Below are 18,176 nucleotides of genomic sequence, written 5' to 3' on the forward strand. Positions count from 1 at the left end.
CTGAAACACTGAATAAAAATGTGAAAGATGGATGTCATGCATAGAGGTCTTTAGCTCAGATTACAAACAGTATCTGTATGATGATTAAAATGACAAAAAATTATTTGTAAGATTTCTGAGACTGAGTTAAAGTTCTTATGGACTGTGCAAAGTAGATTTTTTACAATTTGTATTACAATAGAGCCTAAAGATTAGGCTCCTATATACTAAGCACTGCACATACATGGTTTTAAAATATAAAGATTGTTACTAGCCAATGCATCAAAGTGGAAATAAATAAACAGCCATGTAAATTTGCAGTGGGTTTAGCTATTAAAATTACTTCCAGATTTCAGAGCTAGGAACATTCCACGGTAACATCCGCAGTGACAGGGTTTGAGTGGGCTACTGGAAATAATCACGGGTACAAAGTGTAGTGCCACTGCTTCCGAACCTCCACGTGCACCTTCTTTCCTGATTCTTCCCTGGTTTGTTTACCCAGATTCTGCACTAGCAGATTTCCACAGTCACTGTCCCAGGTGTTTCCAGATATGCAGATGAGCTCAGTTCACCTCACCTGAACACTGTAAACAAGCATTTTCTGTCTTCCCAGCCTGGGAATTGAACTGCGTAGAAATTAACTGGGAGAAACCAGGCACCCTTCCCGAAAGAGCTGGCAGAAGGTGGTGATGATCAGCCTCTTCATGGGCCTGATAAACCTTAACTTTGGTGTTACTTGCTCTGGTTCAGTCATGTGGTACTTTGAAAGCGACACGGGCACAAAGCCCGGATTTGGGGTGGTGCAGTGTCAGGGATGCTGGATGAAGGGAGCTGCATCTGCCTCAGCTTTCGGGACAGAGCAGGGCACACTGAGGGCACAGGGCAGCTTGTCGGGGTTCCCCATGGGGTTCACTTTAGCTGGTTTAACAAGTAAGACGAGCATGCTGTGGATCTCTACGTGGAAACGCACGGCCAGGCGGGCTACAGGGAGACCCTGGAGAGGACACGCTGCTGGCAGGAGCATTTCAAAGGCGACCTGCAGAATAGGGCAGGGCCCGTGGGAAACTGAACGGGATGGCTTGGCCGAACCCACCGACCTCTGTGGTGGCCACCCCGGGGAGGTCAGGGCTGGGCTGGGCAGGGGAGTGGAGGGGAGAGGGGAAAGGAGGGAGGGAGAGGGGAAAGGAGGGAGGGAGAGGGGAAAGGAGGGAGGGAGAGGGGAAAGGAGGGAGGGAGAGGGGAAAGGAGGGAGGGAGAGGGGAAAGGAGGGAGGGAGAGGGGAAAGGAGGGAGGGAGAGGGGAAAGGAGGGAGGGAGAGGGGAAAGGAGGGAGGGAGAGGGGAAAGGAGGGAGGGAGAGGGGAAAGGAGGGAGGGAGAGGGGAAAGGAGGGAGGGAGAGGGGAAAGGAGGGAGGGAGAGGGGAAAGGAGGGAGGGAGAGGGGAAAGGAGGGAGGGAGAGGGGAAAGGAGGGAGGGAGAGGGGAAAGGAGGGAGGGAGAGGGGAAAGGAGGGAGGGAGAGGGGAAAGGAGGGAGGGAGAGGGGAAAGGAGGGAGGGAGAGGGGAAAGGAGGGAGGGAGAGGGGAAAGGAGGGAGGGAGAGGGGAAAGGAGGGAGGGAGAGGGGAAAGGAGGGAGGGAGAGGGGAAAGGAGGGAGGGAGAGGGGAAAGGAGGGAGGGAGAGGGGAAAGGAGGGAGGGAGAGGGGAAAGGAGGGAGGGAGAGGGGAAAGGAGGGAGGGAGAGGGGAAAGGAGGGAGGGAGAGGGGAAAGGAGGGAGGGAGAGGGGAAAGGAGGGAGGGAGAGGGGAAAGGAGGGAGGGAGAGGGGAAAGGAGGGAGGGAGAGGGGAAAGGAGGGAGGGAGAGGGGAAAGGAGGGAGGGAGAGGGGAAAGGAGGGAGGGAGAGGGGAAAGGAGGGAGGGAGAGGGGAAAGGAGGGAGGGAGAGGGGAAAGGAGGGAGGGAGAGGGGAAAGGAGGGAGGGAGAGGGGAAAGGAGGGAGGGAGAGGGGAAAGGAGGGAGGGAGAGGGGAAAGGAGGGAGGGAGAGGGGAAAGGAGGGAGGGAGAGGGGAAAGGAGGGAGGGAGAGGGGAAAGGAGGGAGGGAGAGGGGAAAGGAGGGAGGGAGAGGGGAAAGGAGGGAGGGAGAGGGGAAAGGAGGGAGGGAGAGGGGAAAGGAGGGAGGGAGAGGGGAAAGGAGGGAGGGAGAGGGGAAAGGAGGGAGGGAGAGGGGAAAGGAGGGAGGGAGAGGGGAAAGGAGGGAGGGAGAGGGGAAAGGAGGGAGGGAGAGGGGAAAGGAGGGAGGGAGAGGGGAAAGGAGGGAGGGAGAGGGGAAAGGAGGGAGGGAGAGGGGAAAGGAGGGAGGGAGAGGGGAAAGGAGGGAGGGAGAGGGGAAAGGAGGGAGGGAGAGGGGAAAGGAGGGAGGGAGAGGGGAAAGGAGGGAGGGAGAGGGGAAAGGAGGGAGGGAGAGGGGAAAGGAGGGAGGGAGAGGGGAAAGGAGGGAGGGAGAGGGGAAAGGAGGGAGGGAGAGGGGAAAGGAGGGAGGGAGAGGGGAAAGGAGGGAGGGAGAGGGGAAAGGAGGGAGGGAGAGGGGAAAGGAGGGAGGGAGAGGGGAAAGGAGGGAGGGAGAGGGGAAAGGAGGGAGGGAGAGGGGAAAGGAGGGAGGGAGAGGGGAAAGGAGGGAGGGAGAGGGGAAAGGAGGGAGGGAGAGGGGAAAGGAGGGAGAGGGGAAAGGAGGGAGAGGGGAAAGGAGGGAAAGGGGAAAGAAGGGAAAGGGGAAAGAAGGGAAATGGAAAGGGGAAAGAAGGGAAATGGAAAGGGGAAAGAAGGGAAAGGGAAAGGGAAGGGAAAGAGCAGGGAAGGGGGGGGAGGGGGAAGGGGAAGAGAAAGAGAAGGGAAAGGGGGGGTGGGGGGGAGGGGGAAGGGGAAGGGCCGGGCTGGGCTGGGCAGGGGAGAGCCGGGCAGGGCCGGGCTGGGCTGGGCCGGACTGGGCAGGTAGAGCAGGGCAGGACAGGGCTGGGCCGGGTCGGGCCGGACAGGGGAGGAGAGAGCAGAGCAAGGCCGAACCGGGCAGACCAGTGCAGCGGAGGACAGCGCAGGGCAGGGCAGGGCCGTACTGTGCCGGTGCCAGCACCGCCCCTTTCCCCCTTTCCGCGCCCTCAGCCCCCGCCCCGGAGCCGCGCCTGCGCCCTGCGCCGATCCCGCCACGCTCCGGCCCTGCTTCCCTTCCCCCCGCCCCTTCCTCCCCGCCTTTGCCATGGCGACACCGAGTGGCCTGATCCGGGCCCTGCACCGCGGGACCCTCGGCCAGGTAACCGGCCTGGGGCACCTCCCGCGTTCCCCCCGGTCGGGCCGAGAGGACGCTCCCGGCGCTCCGGCCCGCCGCCCATCCCGTGCCCCGTGCCCCATGCCCCGTGCCGCGGGCGCTGCGCGCGTGCGCGGGGCGGGGCCACGGCATCGCTTCCGGCCCCGGTAGCCCCCACGCCGGCCGGGCTGTCACGGGCCGGGCCTTCCCCTGCTCCTGCTGCTCTCCCGGCCTCCTCTCCGCCCCAGGGGCTTTTACTCCGCGGGGTGCAGCAGAGACGGAGGTCTGAGCCCGCTCCGGTGTCCTGGGGGCCGTTCAAAGGCTGTGGTACCGCCGGGCGTTGTGCGAGGTCTCAGTGTTAACTTTTACTTCTCTAGAGTATTGCCTCCGATTTTAGATGCACCTACAGGCTATGAACTCCTGTCTTCTCTAGTAGGGGAAAAAAACCAAAACAAAAACGCATAGGTGTGTGAATAGATTTATGTTAGCCCCCGCCTTGGTACCTGCACAGCTTCAGTGTGGTGGTGTAGTGGTTAAATTCCTTAACATTTGGGATTGTCATTGTAACCATGAAGAGCCTTCCCTCCCTTCCATTGTTACAAAACAAAAAGAAGCAACTGATTGCATTGATTGTATTTGCCAATAAGTAATCAGCCAAGTAGGTGGGAGTATGTTCAGTGACCACGTTGTTTGTAGGCAGCCTCCTTCATAGGTATTTATGTCTACGAGTGGTTTGTCTTAAAAATCTAAGTTTGTATGTAGCTTATAGCCTTGATTTTAAAATGGGTGGAAGAATTATTAAGTAAAACAATTTGGTGGCAATAATGTTGCATGATTTTAGTGAATGTTTGTTTCCCTGAGCTGACAATTGGCTTTTCCATGAAAATTTTGCTCGTGTTTGTGTATCATCCAAATCCTGAATGGTATGCTATGTTTCTGTAGAATAAATGGAAGGTCAAAGATGTCTTTCAGTTTCTCAGTGCTGTCCACACTGTTTGTGACCTCAGCTGAAATCTGTTACTCTCAGCCATCATTCTGAGCACATCCAGCTATAACACACACTAATAGGCAAAAAGTTAGTGTGTCTCATGGTGAGTCTGGGTGAACTACAAGTTGCAGGACTATTTCAGAACTAGAATTTTTAAAATTAAGCTTAAAAAATCAAGGCATGTTTAAGTTACTTATTAAAACAGATAATAAATACTGTGCAGATGACATTGATTCTGCCCTTTCTATCGAGATAGAGTGAAAGCAAAAGAGGGAGAGAACCTGTTATCCCAGGTGAAACTTTGAAGTGATATTTTACTTAGTAACTGTGTACTTCCTACTAGTTTCAGTGTGAGGCAGAGGTAGTTTGCTTATATTTTTTGTTTCAGAATTCCCTTATGTATAAGACTATGTTGAAGTTTAATGGCATAGAAGATCTAAAGAATCTTGACATGGCATACTCAATAAGCTTGGTGTGTGTTTCCATTTCTTGAGGTGCTTTGATTTCATTTCACTTACTAAATCTTGATTACATTTCACTGTACCTGAATCTTCCTAGGTTTCTAACACTTCAAATTTCAGTAGTTACACTGTTCCTGTAATGTATGGCCAAACTTCGTGAACGCAGATTTGGGCAGGGCTCTCCCCACGTGCCCTTCCAGCCTGCGCAGGGGATGTTTTAGGTGAGGCACAGCGTGCACAGAACTGGCCCCACCGTTTCAGTCCTGAGGTCCATTTGCCACGGCCGAGCGAGCTTGGACAGTGACAGGGAAGTCCTCGGGACTGTCACAGCACCCGGTACTAACCGGGGCTGACCCTGCTGAGCATCCGAGATGTGACGGGATGGGATGGCAGGGAGGCATTGAACTGCCAGGGGACGGTCCCACTGAGACTGGAACTCAGGACCTTGGGATTCAGAGTCCAGAGTGCTCTCCTTTGCACCACAGGACCACTCCCTCTCACTTTAAGTGCCCTCTGGAAAGAATTGCATTGGAATTGAAGTAGTACTTCAGTGTATCTTCACAAGAATTAAAGGAAAATACTGGCTTCCTTATTTCTGCTGTTCGTGTTGCCAAACTGGACTCCAGAGCAGTTCAGCTGTTACGGCAGACAGCTTGGAACAGGTCATGTATTTGCTGCCTGCTAATGAGGAACATTCAAATTTCAAGCTGGAGAAGTGTTTTGCCTTCAAGGTTGCACAGTACAGGCAAGTAGTGGCCAAGCACTGGCACCCTTATAGTTTTGATGTTTCAGTATTTCATAATGCTGTCATAGTTATTAGAAGATGTAATTGAGGTGGTTTCAGCTTTGTTTCACTGTAGTGCACAGTTCATTATTATGATGGATTTATCGTGCTGTGAAAAAGTTTCTCTACACTTTCTGTTGTACATATTTCTGGAGCACAGCTAGAATATCTAGGCATAATATCTGTGATTAAGAAGAACATAATGTTTTGTTGGAGAGATTAATTACATTTTGGGTATCTTGACTTTTAAGAGCTTATTTTCAGATTCCATAATTTACTGGTTTTTAGTGGTCTCTAAGCCAGAGTTATAGTAAGTCATTTCGTCAAGTCTGTTTCTTTGATAAGACATTCTAAAAATGGCAACTAGCAGGTACTCCAGAGACTGTTAGATAAAATTAGGAGAAATCCAACTATGTCTTAACCTGTCAGTTGGAAAATTTAGTCTAAGATGAGTCAGTCAGTTGTTGTATGTCCTTATAAAATGTGGATTAGGTTTAGTCCTGTCAGCAAAGGTGAAACAGAGGAATGACAAGGTTTTTATTTGATTATAGAGTCTCATGCTACACTAGATGGCTTTCCAGACTCCCAGCTGGAGGCCTCCTTTTAGATGTTTTTTGCCTTCAAGAATTCAGGAGTCTTGGGCATCATTTTTCTTTTCTAGTATCAAAGGAGTTACCATTGTTATAGTTACTGCAAGAATACTCTACCTGTATTGCTTTTCTTCCTGAGAGTATCTTTTAAAGAAAAGAACTTCTCATTTTGCTGTCTTTTCTTCTACCTTGGTCTTTCCTCTTTGATAGGTAAGTGTTCCCTGGCCTTCACACATCATCTATTACAGCAGCTGAACTGTACATTTTGTTGTCCTACAACCTTCATCTCTTGTCAACTTTCACAGGAGTGATGCATTAGAAAGTGGATTCTCTTTTAGCTTTATGTGGTACAGAACTGCATCTTCCAGTTGATATTTTTAACACAAAATGCTTTCCTCTTTGGTGCTAGAATTTGGCCTTTATTTTTTTTGTGGCACTCCAAGTTGGATCTGCCCTAATGAAACTCAGGATACTGACTCTAGCAGGCACTGTTTGGGTCATACAAAGAGAAAATTGATTTGAGTCTCACAGTTCCAATAATGTTTTTTCTACCTTTTGGTGAGTGTTGCACAGAAAACATCTCTGGTGAACGTTCAGTAAGGTAGCACTACAAGTACACAACCTCAAAATCCAAGGAATCTTAGCCAACATGTTGGTAGTCTTAGCAGTTTATTTAGGAATGTACCTTTTTCTTTAACTGAGTTAATATCTTTAAAAAAATACCAGTGTGGATCCCTGAATGTAGTTTCTCTAGCTTGCTTTACAATTCATGACCAAAGGTGGTGCTAAAATCAAGAGTTATTCACTGCATCCTCCCCTACTGTGCATCTTCCCCTGCTGTGACCCTAATGGGTCTCAAGGCCAAAGTTAGACTAACGTGGCATGCTTTGCTCCTAACAAATCCACATTTGCTATTGTTTTCCTGTAGTTACCTTCTAGGGAATTGCAAGAGATGGGTTTGTTCACTGAGGATTGATGCTAAGCAGACTGCCTTCCAGACTGCTCCTCTTTTCCATATTTTTGAAGACAGGAGTGACATTTTTCCTTTTTTGGTCTTCTGATACTTTGCTTGGCCTCTGTGAACGTCAGTGATTCTGGCCAGTATTGTCAGTACTTTTTTAAGAAGAGATCTTCAGATTGTTTGGGTCTGATGAAATCCAATTTACTTTTTTTGATGAAGAATTGTTCCATCTGTATTCAGGTCACCTGATCACTCCATTGTTACTGTGCTAGTCATGTTAATGACTGGTCATGTTTCATATTTTTTAACAAAGATGGTTGTGAAAAAGGCAGATAAAAATTGAAGGGTTGTTTTGGAGAAGGCCATTAAAATGCTTTTTCCCAGATTGCAAATTAAATCTTCACAATTTTTAGCTATAGTTACCATATGGGCTCCAGAGAAAGGAAGTAACTGAAATTACCAGACCCTATTCCTTAAGGCTTTCAAAGGTTGTAGTTAAAACTACAGTGGGAGATAGAGCTCAGTTTTTAGTATCATTCAGATGTGTTATGAATGAAATGCAAACCATTTAAAGGCATCCATGTTCCCATCTTGAATTTGTTGCTGTCACACAGGGGTCACTTTGTTAACCATTAATGAAATGAGTCCCCAGGTGCCTGTAACAAGCTGCACACATACACAGGTTACTGCAGCGGGTCAGCTTCAGAATGTCTGTCCAGACAGTTGTGTACTGAATTTGATGGATGAACAGGCAGATTTTTAAGTGCTTGTCTTGGATTTATGATTGTGACAGTCCCCTGTGTTGCATCTTTTTCTTCCAGAGAGCATGAAGGTTGGAAGTAGCAAAGTGCTTTTGACTGAGAAAATAAAAGCTGGAATTGCAAATACCTGTTAGACAGCAAAGATCCATGATGCTTCCTGGTATCCAATATGGGGTGGTTCAGTATATTGGAATCTACAAGACCTTTAGGAAAGATCTGAGTGATTTAAGAAATGCTTTCCAAATACAAGTGTCCTCTATCTGGATTCATATGTAAAAATTGGTGCCTTTTTTTTTCTTTAGTTTCCTATTTTTCTGAGTTTTAACATTTTAAACTATTGTTATTGGGCATAGATACTAAAAGTTATTTAGTTATGTGGGTTCTTCTGAAATCAACATGTTCTAGTCTTTGGATTAAAACTGTAGTGTCTCCTATTCAGGTTGGAATGGAAGAGATGACCAACAAGGCTGGTGAAGGGACTGGAGCACAAGCCCTATGGGGAGAGGCTGAGGGAGCTGGGGTTGTTTAGCCTGGAGAAGAGGAGGCTCAGAGGTGACCTCAGCACTGTCTAGAACTACCTGAAGGGAAGTTCTAGCCAGGTGGGGGTTGGTCTCTTCTCCCAGGCACTCAGCAATAGGACAAGGGGGCACAGGCTCAAGCTCTGCCAGGGGAAAGTTAAGTTGGATATGAGAAAAAAAATTCTTTGCAGAGAGAGTAATCAGGCATTGGAATGGGCTGCCCAGAGAGGTGGTGGATTTCCCATCCCTGGAGGTTTTTAAACTGAGATTGGATGTAGCACTGAGTGTCAGGATCTGGTAAAGGGACTGGAGTTAGACCAAGGGTTGGACTTGGTGGTCTCAGAGGTCTTTTCCAACCCAATCCATTCTATGAAGTCTTTCCTAATCAATCGTTTTTATTCTAATCACTAAATAACTTATGTCTGATCCTCTAGGGAAACTGGCTTATCTTTCACATAAAGCACTGGAACAATTACTCGTGCTGGAATGAAATCATTGGCTTTTTGATCATTTTCAGAGCTGAAGACAAGTTAGTATACAGTGAGAATATAAATTTCTTGGGTCTTCACTGGGTTTGAGAGCTCAGATTTACACACAGATTTATTAGACCTTCCAGTTGTAGAGAGACTACTCGTAATCTGCCTTATTTAATACCTTGTCTCTGGTGGATTTTGTCCACTGTTGTAGCTGCACAGGAGAGACCCCCCCATTGTAGACAGAAATGAAGGATCTTTGAGGCATGAACGGGTCCTATTCATATCCATAATGGAGTTCTAACAACAAAGTCTGGCAAACACAGATTGTTTTAGTAAGAAACAGCCCTTTATTCTGGCATTTTGTCAGGGCTTGGGTAGAGTCCCACCATTCTTTCCCTCTCTGGCCCTTGCTTTCAGTGTCTTGATTGAGCCTGTTTTTTCTCTGGAGAGACTTCTGTTTTTATTAACTTGTTTTTGTACAGCAAGTTCAATGAAAGATACCCATGCTGGATGTTGGAAGTTTTGTGTAAATTTCTCTAGTACATATACTGGACAAACATATTGTACAGTCTGTAGCAGATCACCTCTGTCTCTACACCACAGACTGGGGGTCTTGTTTTGGTGGTGTTTCATTGGCAGATAGAATTTCCATTTACTAATACAGCAAGTGCTGTTCTAGACATTCAACAATTACTTTTTTCCATGACACAAGTTGTGGTTTATGCAGCCACTCTTGGGTTAGATGAACAAATATTTTGTGGAATTGACCGAAATTACAGTAGAATCAGAAGCAGAAGTGAAGAAAACCTCCAAACATTGTCACCTTAGCTCATATATTTTTTGAGCTCTGCTGAGTGTGTAAGCAGTAAGTTGAAATTGTTTTCCTTTTTGTTATTTGAGCCCTTGACTGTAACAATACCATTCTTGGAGTCCTGAACTCAGACAAATCACATAGCAGATTTTAAATTTTTCTGCTGTATCAGGCAAATCTGTATATCTACTGGATAGGATTAAGTACATTTTTGCCCCCAGAGATACCTGCCTTGAGAGTGCACTGAAGTTATCGCTGCCTGGGAAAGGAAATAGATACATATCTGTATGTATGTATACACACACAAATAGATAATGAAGTACATATACTTACTTTTTCATTTCCTTCGTTCTTGTCCGGAAATGTGATGATTGCTAGCAGAAATGAAATGTCTGCTTTTATTTCTGGCTTTGAGCTCTTCGAGTTATAAGTTATGCTGGGATGTGCATCTGCTTCTTGAAGCTGGCCAAAGTCATGGAGAGGTGAAGTTGTCCCAGTTGCCTCAGTGATGTCTCCATGATATCTGCATGAAGACTTAGTGTTATGTGAAGGGAGGACTAACAGGGGTTTCTTCTGTTTTCATTGTGTTGCCCATAGCTCATGTTCTGAACTACTACCAGGATGTTATCTTCATAACCAAGCAGATAAAATTCTGCTATGCATTATTTGTAGTTAGATGGCACTTTCATAACTGTTCAGAATAGGAACTTCTTGTTTAGACCACCTTGTTCATAGATAAGTGGTTTGGAGCCTTACAGTACAGATCAGAGGGTGAGTAAGTGCTTCTTATTGATATTTCAAAGTGTGATATGGCCATCTATAGTTCACCTGTGTAGCTGGGTGTCAATATTTACATTCCTGTGCAGAAAGATCCTGGAGTTGGATAATGCTAAGTTTCCATTTTTGAAGTTCAGAGCTGGTGTAAAACTCTTCCTATCCCCAGAAGTATTCAGAAGCTGAAATAAAATGAAATTGTACACATTCTTCCATTCTGACAGATGATGGCTGTGTGATTCTGAATCCCATCACTGCTGTTTCTGATCTCATACACTCAGTGACAATCAAATATTATATATTGGTCTTCATAGTGTCATCCTCACAATCTGGATCCTGAACTGTTAATCTCATTTGAAAGTTGTTGACCAACATTCAAAAGAAATGAACTGCAAACATCTTCACAACTTCCAAGTCTCATCATCATCTTTTTCCTTTTGCCAGGTACATAGCTCTGACTTCAAAATCTGCCATGAGAGCTGTGCCTTGGGAAAGATATAGCAGCACTTCCATGTTAATAAAAGGCTTCAGGCTTCCTGATGATCTCACCAAAGATGCACATGGCAACTATTTTTGTCATTTGCCTTCACACTGATGGATGCTCTAATATCCCTATCCTGTAGTGGGATTGCTAAATGGCCTGGTTTGAGTTTATCTAACAGTTCAGGAGCATTTCTTTTCAGGGCTCCTGCCTTAATCCTAGACCTCATGGGCATTCACTTCTCTGCTTACCAGCATTGCTTTTTGCCTGAAAAACAGCAAAGAAATATAGGGATTTACAAACTTTTGATGACAGAACCCCATTAAACTATCCTTCCTAAATATAATCTTTTTATAGCCACATCAAAGTTTTTTTCAAAGTGGTCTTTGACTTTTACGTTAATTGGGTTGTCCATTTACAAGTATTTTTTTTTAAATCATATACTTGCCGAGATGTGGAAAGACTTTATGTAATATGGATCCATAGGGTGTTTTCTGTTTGCATGGAAGAACAAAACAATTTCAAACATTTCAAAGCCACTTTGTTGCTTATGTAAAGGGAACAAGGGGTCTAGCCCTCTGAATTCTGAATTTCATTTTGCATCTCTGCTGTCAACAAATTAGCCCATGTAATTTCTGCAGCCAAGAATGAGTACACATTCTTTGTTGTTTTGAGTTTTTTTTAACATACCTGCATTTTAGATCTTTGCAGTGTCTGCACTCTGCAGGTTCATCAGGCATTAAGCTAGGTCACAACAGCCAAAGGTTCTGTCATTTCCTTCAAAGGGACATATTTCAGTTGACTATGCAACATTGATTCTAAGTCTCTAGTATTCAGAATACTTGCCAGCACTCAAAGAGAATGAGTATGTACTCTGTGAGTACTCAAAGAGAATGAGTATGTACTCTGGTGAGGCCACACTTTGAGTATTGTGTTAAGTTGTGAGCCCCTCAGTTCAGGAAAGATATTGAGGGGCTGGAGTGGGTCCAAAGAAGAACAACAAGGCTGGTGAAGGGACTGGAGCACAAGTCCTGTGGGGAGAGGCTGAGGGAGCTGGGGTTGTTTAGCCTGGAGAAGAGGAGGCTCAGAGGTGACTTCATCACTGTCTAGAACTACCTGAAGGGAAGTTCTAGCCAGGTGGGGGTTGGTCTCTTCTCCCAGGCACTCAGCAATAGGACAAGGGGGCACAGGCTCAAGCTCTGCCAGGGGAAATTTCAGTTGGAGATGAGAAAAAAATTCTTTGCAGAGAGAGTAATCAGGCATTGGAATGGGCTGCCCAGAGAGGTGGTGGATTTCCCATCCCTGGAGGTTTTTAAACTGAGATTGGCCGTGGCATTGAGTGCCATGATCTGGTAAAGGGACTGGAGTTGGACCGAGGGTTGGACTTGATGATCGCTGAGGTCTTTTCCAACCCAATTGATTCTATGATTCTATGATTACCTATCTCTAGGATTCCTACAGTATAAACACTTGGCTTCTTTTACACTGATACACTCCAAAGCTGCAAGTTGTTAGTTTGCCTGGCTTCCTGTGGGCCAGTTTGAATACTGCAGGTAAGTTAGCAAAGAAGATCTCATCTTTATAACAAAGCAGTGAATGTCACACACAAACTAGGGAACTTTTCGTCTGATGATTCTGGGTTCAAGGTGTGTAATAAGCAAGTCACAGTTTGCTGTGACTTGGGTGACATGTGCTGTTGTCACCATTTTAGTCTGAGTTGGTTACATCCTCTTGACCTGAGCATAAATGAACACTTGTGTCTTTGTCCCCCTCATCCATTGCTCTTCTGTTGTTTGCCTTTTCTATGGAAACAGCCCATCCTGGTGATTTCAGGACCAGCCTGCACTGATAACAGTTTAAATGTAGTCTGTGAGGGTTGTCTATCTTCACATATGGTTTTTAAAATTTTATGGAAGTCCCTGATGCAAATGATTATTATGTCTAAAAAGTTTAAATTCATAGAATGTCTCTCCAGCATAGACCAGGAGGGCCAGCTGTAGCACTTTCTTTGTGCATGTGTGCACCATTAGGGAATTTACTGAGATTTCCACATCCTAAGGCCTCTCAACATCCATCAGGTGGTTTTAAAACTTTCCTATTCACCTGAGATGAATTTCATGCAATGACCACAAGGTGAAAGTTTTTGAACAGCTGTGTTAATTTTGGCCCCATGTGAAATGAAGCCAACTTTTCCTTGCTACAGGAAATTGCCAAATAAAATAATGGAAAGGAAATGAACTACCCTTTGAGTTTCTCAGACAATATTCTGAAGAAACATAGTAATTCCAAACAAAAAGTGTTTTTTAAAAACCATCCCCGTAGATCTAAGTTGATATTCTTTATTTATATCCCATAGGGCAATCTTAGTAGCAAGGAGACTCCTCACTTGAAAAAAATATATAAAAAATAATACATTAAACTCTCTTTCAGCTAGAGGTCACAGAAGGAGCAAGAGCAATCAGATGTTTTTTAGAGATTTGGATACTACTGTGATCAAAAACATAAAACTTCCCTAATTTCTCTGGGAGGGAAGTATTTAGTTATGGGGCATTCTTTAGCTTTTTGTTTTGTTTTACTTTAGGATTGTGAAGGTTTTGGTACTTAGAATAGTTTAATATACTAAAATTGCATCAACTTTTCACGTATCAAATAATCTAGAAGTATAATACACTTTTCATTACATTTTGACAGTAACACATGTATCTTGTAGCAAAATGAGTGCTAATTCTTCACTTGTTGCTATCAGATTTATTCTGTTGAAGCAGTGTACATTTCCAAATATATATAAGTACCAGTTTGCAAGTGTTAAATGTTGCATTTCACATCTTTTAACAACATGAAATGGTTTTGCAAAACATTTCAGTGTTCAGCTGCTGTCTGTGAAAAGGCCTCAATTCTTAAATTTTGTTGAATGGAGGTAGAAGGACTTGAATCCTAAAATGCTATGACATCTAGCCTATCTAAACAGAATTCAGATTTTTTTTCTCCATCCTTTTTGGTCATCTCACTAAGACTTAATCATGCCTAAATAAGATCATAGGCTCAGAGGACTACAACAGACCCAGTTAGAGGTGATCTGGTGCTTCTCATAGCACAAAATAAAAATTAACTGCCCCTACATCTTTATCAACACACACACACCTATATACATATATTTACATAAAAATAAAGAACCTCTCTAAGCACTCTTTTGAAATGCTTTCTTTTTCTTACCATTGCAAACTTTTCTTTACATCTGATCTTAGTCTTTCTCTACTGCAACATAAGCTCTTTATTTCTTACCCTATTAACCAGGGTCCCAAACGTCATATGTATTTAAGGCATGTTTAAGACCTTTACTTTTCACAGGCTTCCTTCCACTGGACTAATAAAGCTTTGAGCTTTCCTCCATAGTCTTATTTCTTAGGTCACTCATTGGACTTGACTGAACTTTTATGGTCTCTTTCTACCACTGTTTTGAAATACAGGACCTAAATCTGTCCAAGTTCTCCTGCTTAAGGCCATCCTCATCCTGAGTAAAATGAGCAAATTGTTTTCTCTCCTCTGGGTTTTAATCCTATTCATATATTCCTGTGAAATTTTTGGTGTAGTTTATAGATTTTGTGGCTTTGCAGCAGCATGATACTGATTCCTACTCACCTTCTAAATGTTACAGACCCCAGATCCTGTTCTGCAGTTGTTGCCTGGACAGCTGTTCTTCCTGTGTTTCTGTGGTTGAATAGTCTTTTCTGTATAGATCCATGTACTTCTGCCTGGTAAATAGCATTCTGTTTTTTCAGGCTGTTTCTTTGATTTTTCAAGATGCTTTTGAGCCCTTATCACCCTTCTAGCTTTGTTTTGTCTGCTGATTTGACAAATATTCTATTTCATCATCCCGACTGCTAATGGAGATACTAAACTAGCAAATAATACTAGACCCAGGACAAAACCCTGCAAAAATGTATTTGATACAGCTTTCAAAAGCCATTGTAAGCAATCAGTAAGTGCGGTTTTAGGGGTTTTTTCATTGTCCAGTTCCACCTCCAGCACATATTATATTCTAGGTGCCATTTTTCTAGCTTTTTTGAAACTGAGATAATAGTGGAACTAAATGAAGATAGCCTTTAGAATCAGAATTGATTGGACTGGAAAAGACCTCTGAGATCATCAAGTCCAACCCTCTGTCCAACTCCAGTCCCTTTACCAGATCATGGCACTCAATGCCACGGCCAATCTGTTTAAAAACCTCCAGGGATGGGGAATCCATCACCTCTCTGGGCAGCCCATTCCAATGCCTGATTACTCTCTCTGCAAAGAATTTTTTTCTGATCTCCAACTTAAATTTCCCCTGGCAGAGCTTGAGCCTGTGCCCCCTTGTCCTATTGCTGAGTGCCTGGGAGAAGAGACCAACCCCCACCTGGCTAGAACTTCCCTTCAGGTAGTTATAGACAGTTATAGACAGGTAGGTAGTACTGGCTTCTCCATTCTAGCATCTCTTGTGCTATAGAACGTTATCAGAGTGATGTGACATCACTAGTGGTTGAGAAATACTATCTGCTATTATTTCTGTAGTTTCTTCAAAGTTTATTATTTGTTCCTGTATTTTTCCAAGAATTGACGTTGAGCTGACTGATACAGAGTCGCTCCACCTTGGTGAGGTCACAGAGTGAATAATGAGGTTCTCTATGAGCTTCCGGGCCCCATGCTTCCATGCCATTGTGTTTTGTGCCAGCCTGTGAGGCTGCAGCTGAATCCAGAGGAAGGCTGCAGAAGGATGGGTGCTTAGGAGAGCAGTTTCCTGTGCCTAAAACCCATGGTTGTTGCTGGTTTAACCACATTGTTCAATGAACAGAAAACTAGTTTTTATATGGATTTGTGTCTTAGGAGTGTTCTCCACAGTGTAGCAAAGCTGTCTCTCTGCTCCCTCCTCTTTTCCCTTATGCCACCTCTTCCAAGCAATACCTACAGTACTGTATCTGTCAAATTTTCAGCTGTGAGCATTGACTGCATCATCTAATGGATTTGGAAGCAGCATGTGCTGATCTGACCAGACATTCATGTCTTGCCTGTCTGGCCAAAATGTTCCTGCTGATAGTTCACCAGGCTTAGCTCAGTCTGAAGCCTCCTGTCAGCAAGGCGCTAATTGGGTTTGTCTCTTAGCACCTTCTTTTGTGGTATTGTAAAAACATATTGTTATTAATTCCTTTAGCCTTTCACTGAGTCTGGGTGAAATGGACTGATAAGAGCTGCAGTTAATATCTGTGGTTTGTAGCTTGATTAGAGAAGATACATTGCCTCGGCTTAAAAGAGGGTAGTAAATGCTTTGAGAATAATTAATGCAGGGTTAAGGCTGAATCAGGCAGCATTTGAGACCATTAATGGCAGATCTTTGTATGTATGTATGAATGTATGGCCAGACTTAGCAGACGAAGACTTGGGCAGGGCTCTCCCCACGTGCCCTTCCAGCCTGCACAGGGGATTTTTTAGGTGAGGCACAGCGTGCGCAGAACTGGCCCCACCGTTTCAGTCCTGAGGTCCATTTGCCATGGCCAAGCGAGCTTGGACAGTGACAGGGAAGTCCTCGGGACTGTCACAGCACCCAGTACTAACCGGGGCTGACCCTGCTGAGCATCCGAGATCTGATGGGATGGCAGGGAGGCATTGAACTGCCAGGGGACGGTCCCACTGAGACTGGAGCTCAGGTCCTTGGAATTCAGAGTCCAAAGTGCTCTCCTTTACACCACGGGACCGCCCCGCAGCTCTTTGTACACCCTTGAAAGACAGGAGGTCCAGAAGTAGTGCCTGTGTCAGCATGCGTTGGATCTCTGTAGCTAAGGAATGGCTCAGCTTTGAACAGTAACATGCTGTCCTTCAAGTTGATGTGGAGAACTCTAAGAAGCTTGGCACAAAGAAATATGACTATCATTCTGTGTCCTTGCTGAGGAAGACATCGTGGTATAGAGCGAGATTGGTGACCAATGTTGGCCACATGCACAACCAGTGCTTGGTTCCTTCAGCAGATGTGTGCAAACCCTTCTGCTCTGCAAATGTTACCAGCGGTTCTTGTCCCAGGGACTCTGCAGGGTACTTGAGCCAGCTCTTCTGAGCCAGCGCTTCAAAGTGCCCCAGCCAGGCTTTGTATAACCTGTTTCTCTCGACACGGGAGGGAAGGGTCCATGGTTGTCCCAGGTCCAGAGGTACCTCCTGGTGTGTGGCAGTGGGAGCTGTGGCACCTGCTGTAGGTAACCCCGCGTCTGTCAGTGCAGCTGTCATTAGCACAATGAGTGGCACGTGGAGCTCATAAAGGCAAACGAGAGAATACATATGCGGGCCACAGTGTACCACATTAAAGGATCCATTTGTTCAGTCATCTTTAACAAGGCAGCATGAGAGGGCAGCCTAACCCAAACGCAGTTATACTGAATTCTTTTGCTAGCCCTAGAGGGCAGAGTTAAATTTATAGGGTGGGGTTAGTATGTGCTGTAAATGTTCCTCCTTTAAATGTGCTTTTCATTTTAAATATAAATATTAAAATCTTACTGAAGTTTAAATATGAGTACATTTGACGTTCAAGAAAGGGGTACTAGGCAGTGCTGTTTAAATATTAATTTAGTTCAGTTTCTGGGCAATGAGTTAATCTTTTCTCAGAAGCTATTTATCTGAAAACTTGTTAAGTATGTTTCTTTCTAATTTAGTGTGCAATCTTTAATGCCTCATTTTAAGAATTGTGTTGAAATAGCATTTGTACCAGATGAATTTGATGTATTGAATTATCAGATCGTGATAAACATGTTTATTAAGTTTCTGCAGCACATTTGCAGAGATGTGATTCCTTTAAAAACAGTAAATGAAGCTAAATCTGTACTACTTAGATTGATCTTAAATTTCCCTTTTCCTTAGTTTTTTTTTCTTTCTCTAATAACATTAACATTTAAATTGTCCAATTAGGCTTTAAAATTTAAGCTTTAGCTAGTAAAATCTGACTTGTCTGGCTTCCTTTCCTTTTGCTGCTTAATAACTGTCTGAAGACAGGTTTTGCTAAGCCAATATTAACAGACAAGCATATTATTTTAGCAACAAGAGCTTTGAAGTTGCAAAATATAATGAGGGAAATAAAAAATTGTAGACAGATGCAAAGATGCAGTAGTTGGTGACTTTTGCCATCCAAAGAATTTCTTTTGTCTCTGAGGCTGGAGCAAGTTTTTGGGTGTGTTGTTTTCATTTTATTTTTCTTCCTTTTTTTGATCCCTGTTGGGAGGATCTTCGTGTTTCAAAATTGAAATTTTCCAGTTTCTGTGTTTTACTCATGTTTGTGTTTGCT

At 44.5% G+C, this 18,176-nt stretch overlaps 1 protein-coding gene across 2 annotated transcripts in view; it reads left to right on the forward strand.

Annotated features, from left to right (window-relative positions):
- The first annotated feature begins 3,168 nt into the window (after positions 1 to 3,168).
- The window catches only part of WARS2 (tryptophanyl tRNA synthetase 2, mitochondrial), a 46,378-nt gene continuing 31,370 nt past the window's right edge, over positions 3,169 to 18,176 (forward strand). The window contains exon 1 of one of the 2 annotated variants that reach the window (XM_071559547.1): positions 3,169 to 3,277. In XM_071559547.1, the coding sequence (XP_071415648.1) occupies positions 3,224 to 3,277 (54 nt within the window). In that variant the 5' untranslated portion in view covers positions 3,169 to 3,223. Of the gene's footprint in view, positions 3,278 to 3,449; positions 3,621 to 18,176 lie in introns of those variants that run through there. The other variant, XM_071559556.1, reaches the window with a different exon arrangement.

This window comes from Pithys albifrons, chromosome 1, assembly GCF_047495875.1.
Source record: "Pithys albifrons albifrons isolate INPA30051 chromosome 1, PitAlb_v1, whole genome shotgun sequence".
Lineage (NCBI taxonomy): Eukaryota > Metazoa > Chordata > Aves > Passeriformes > Thamnophilidae > Pithys > Pithys albifrons.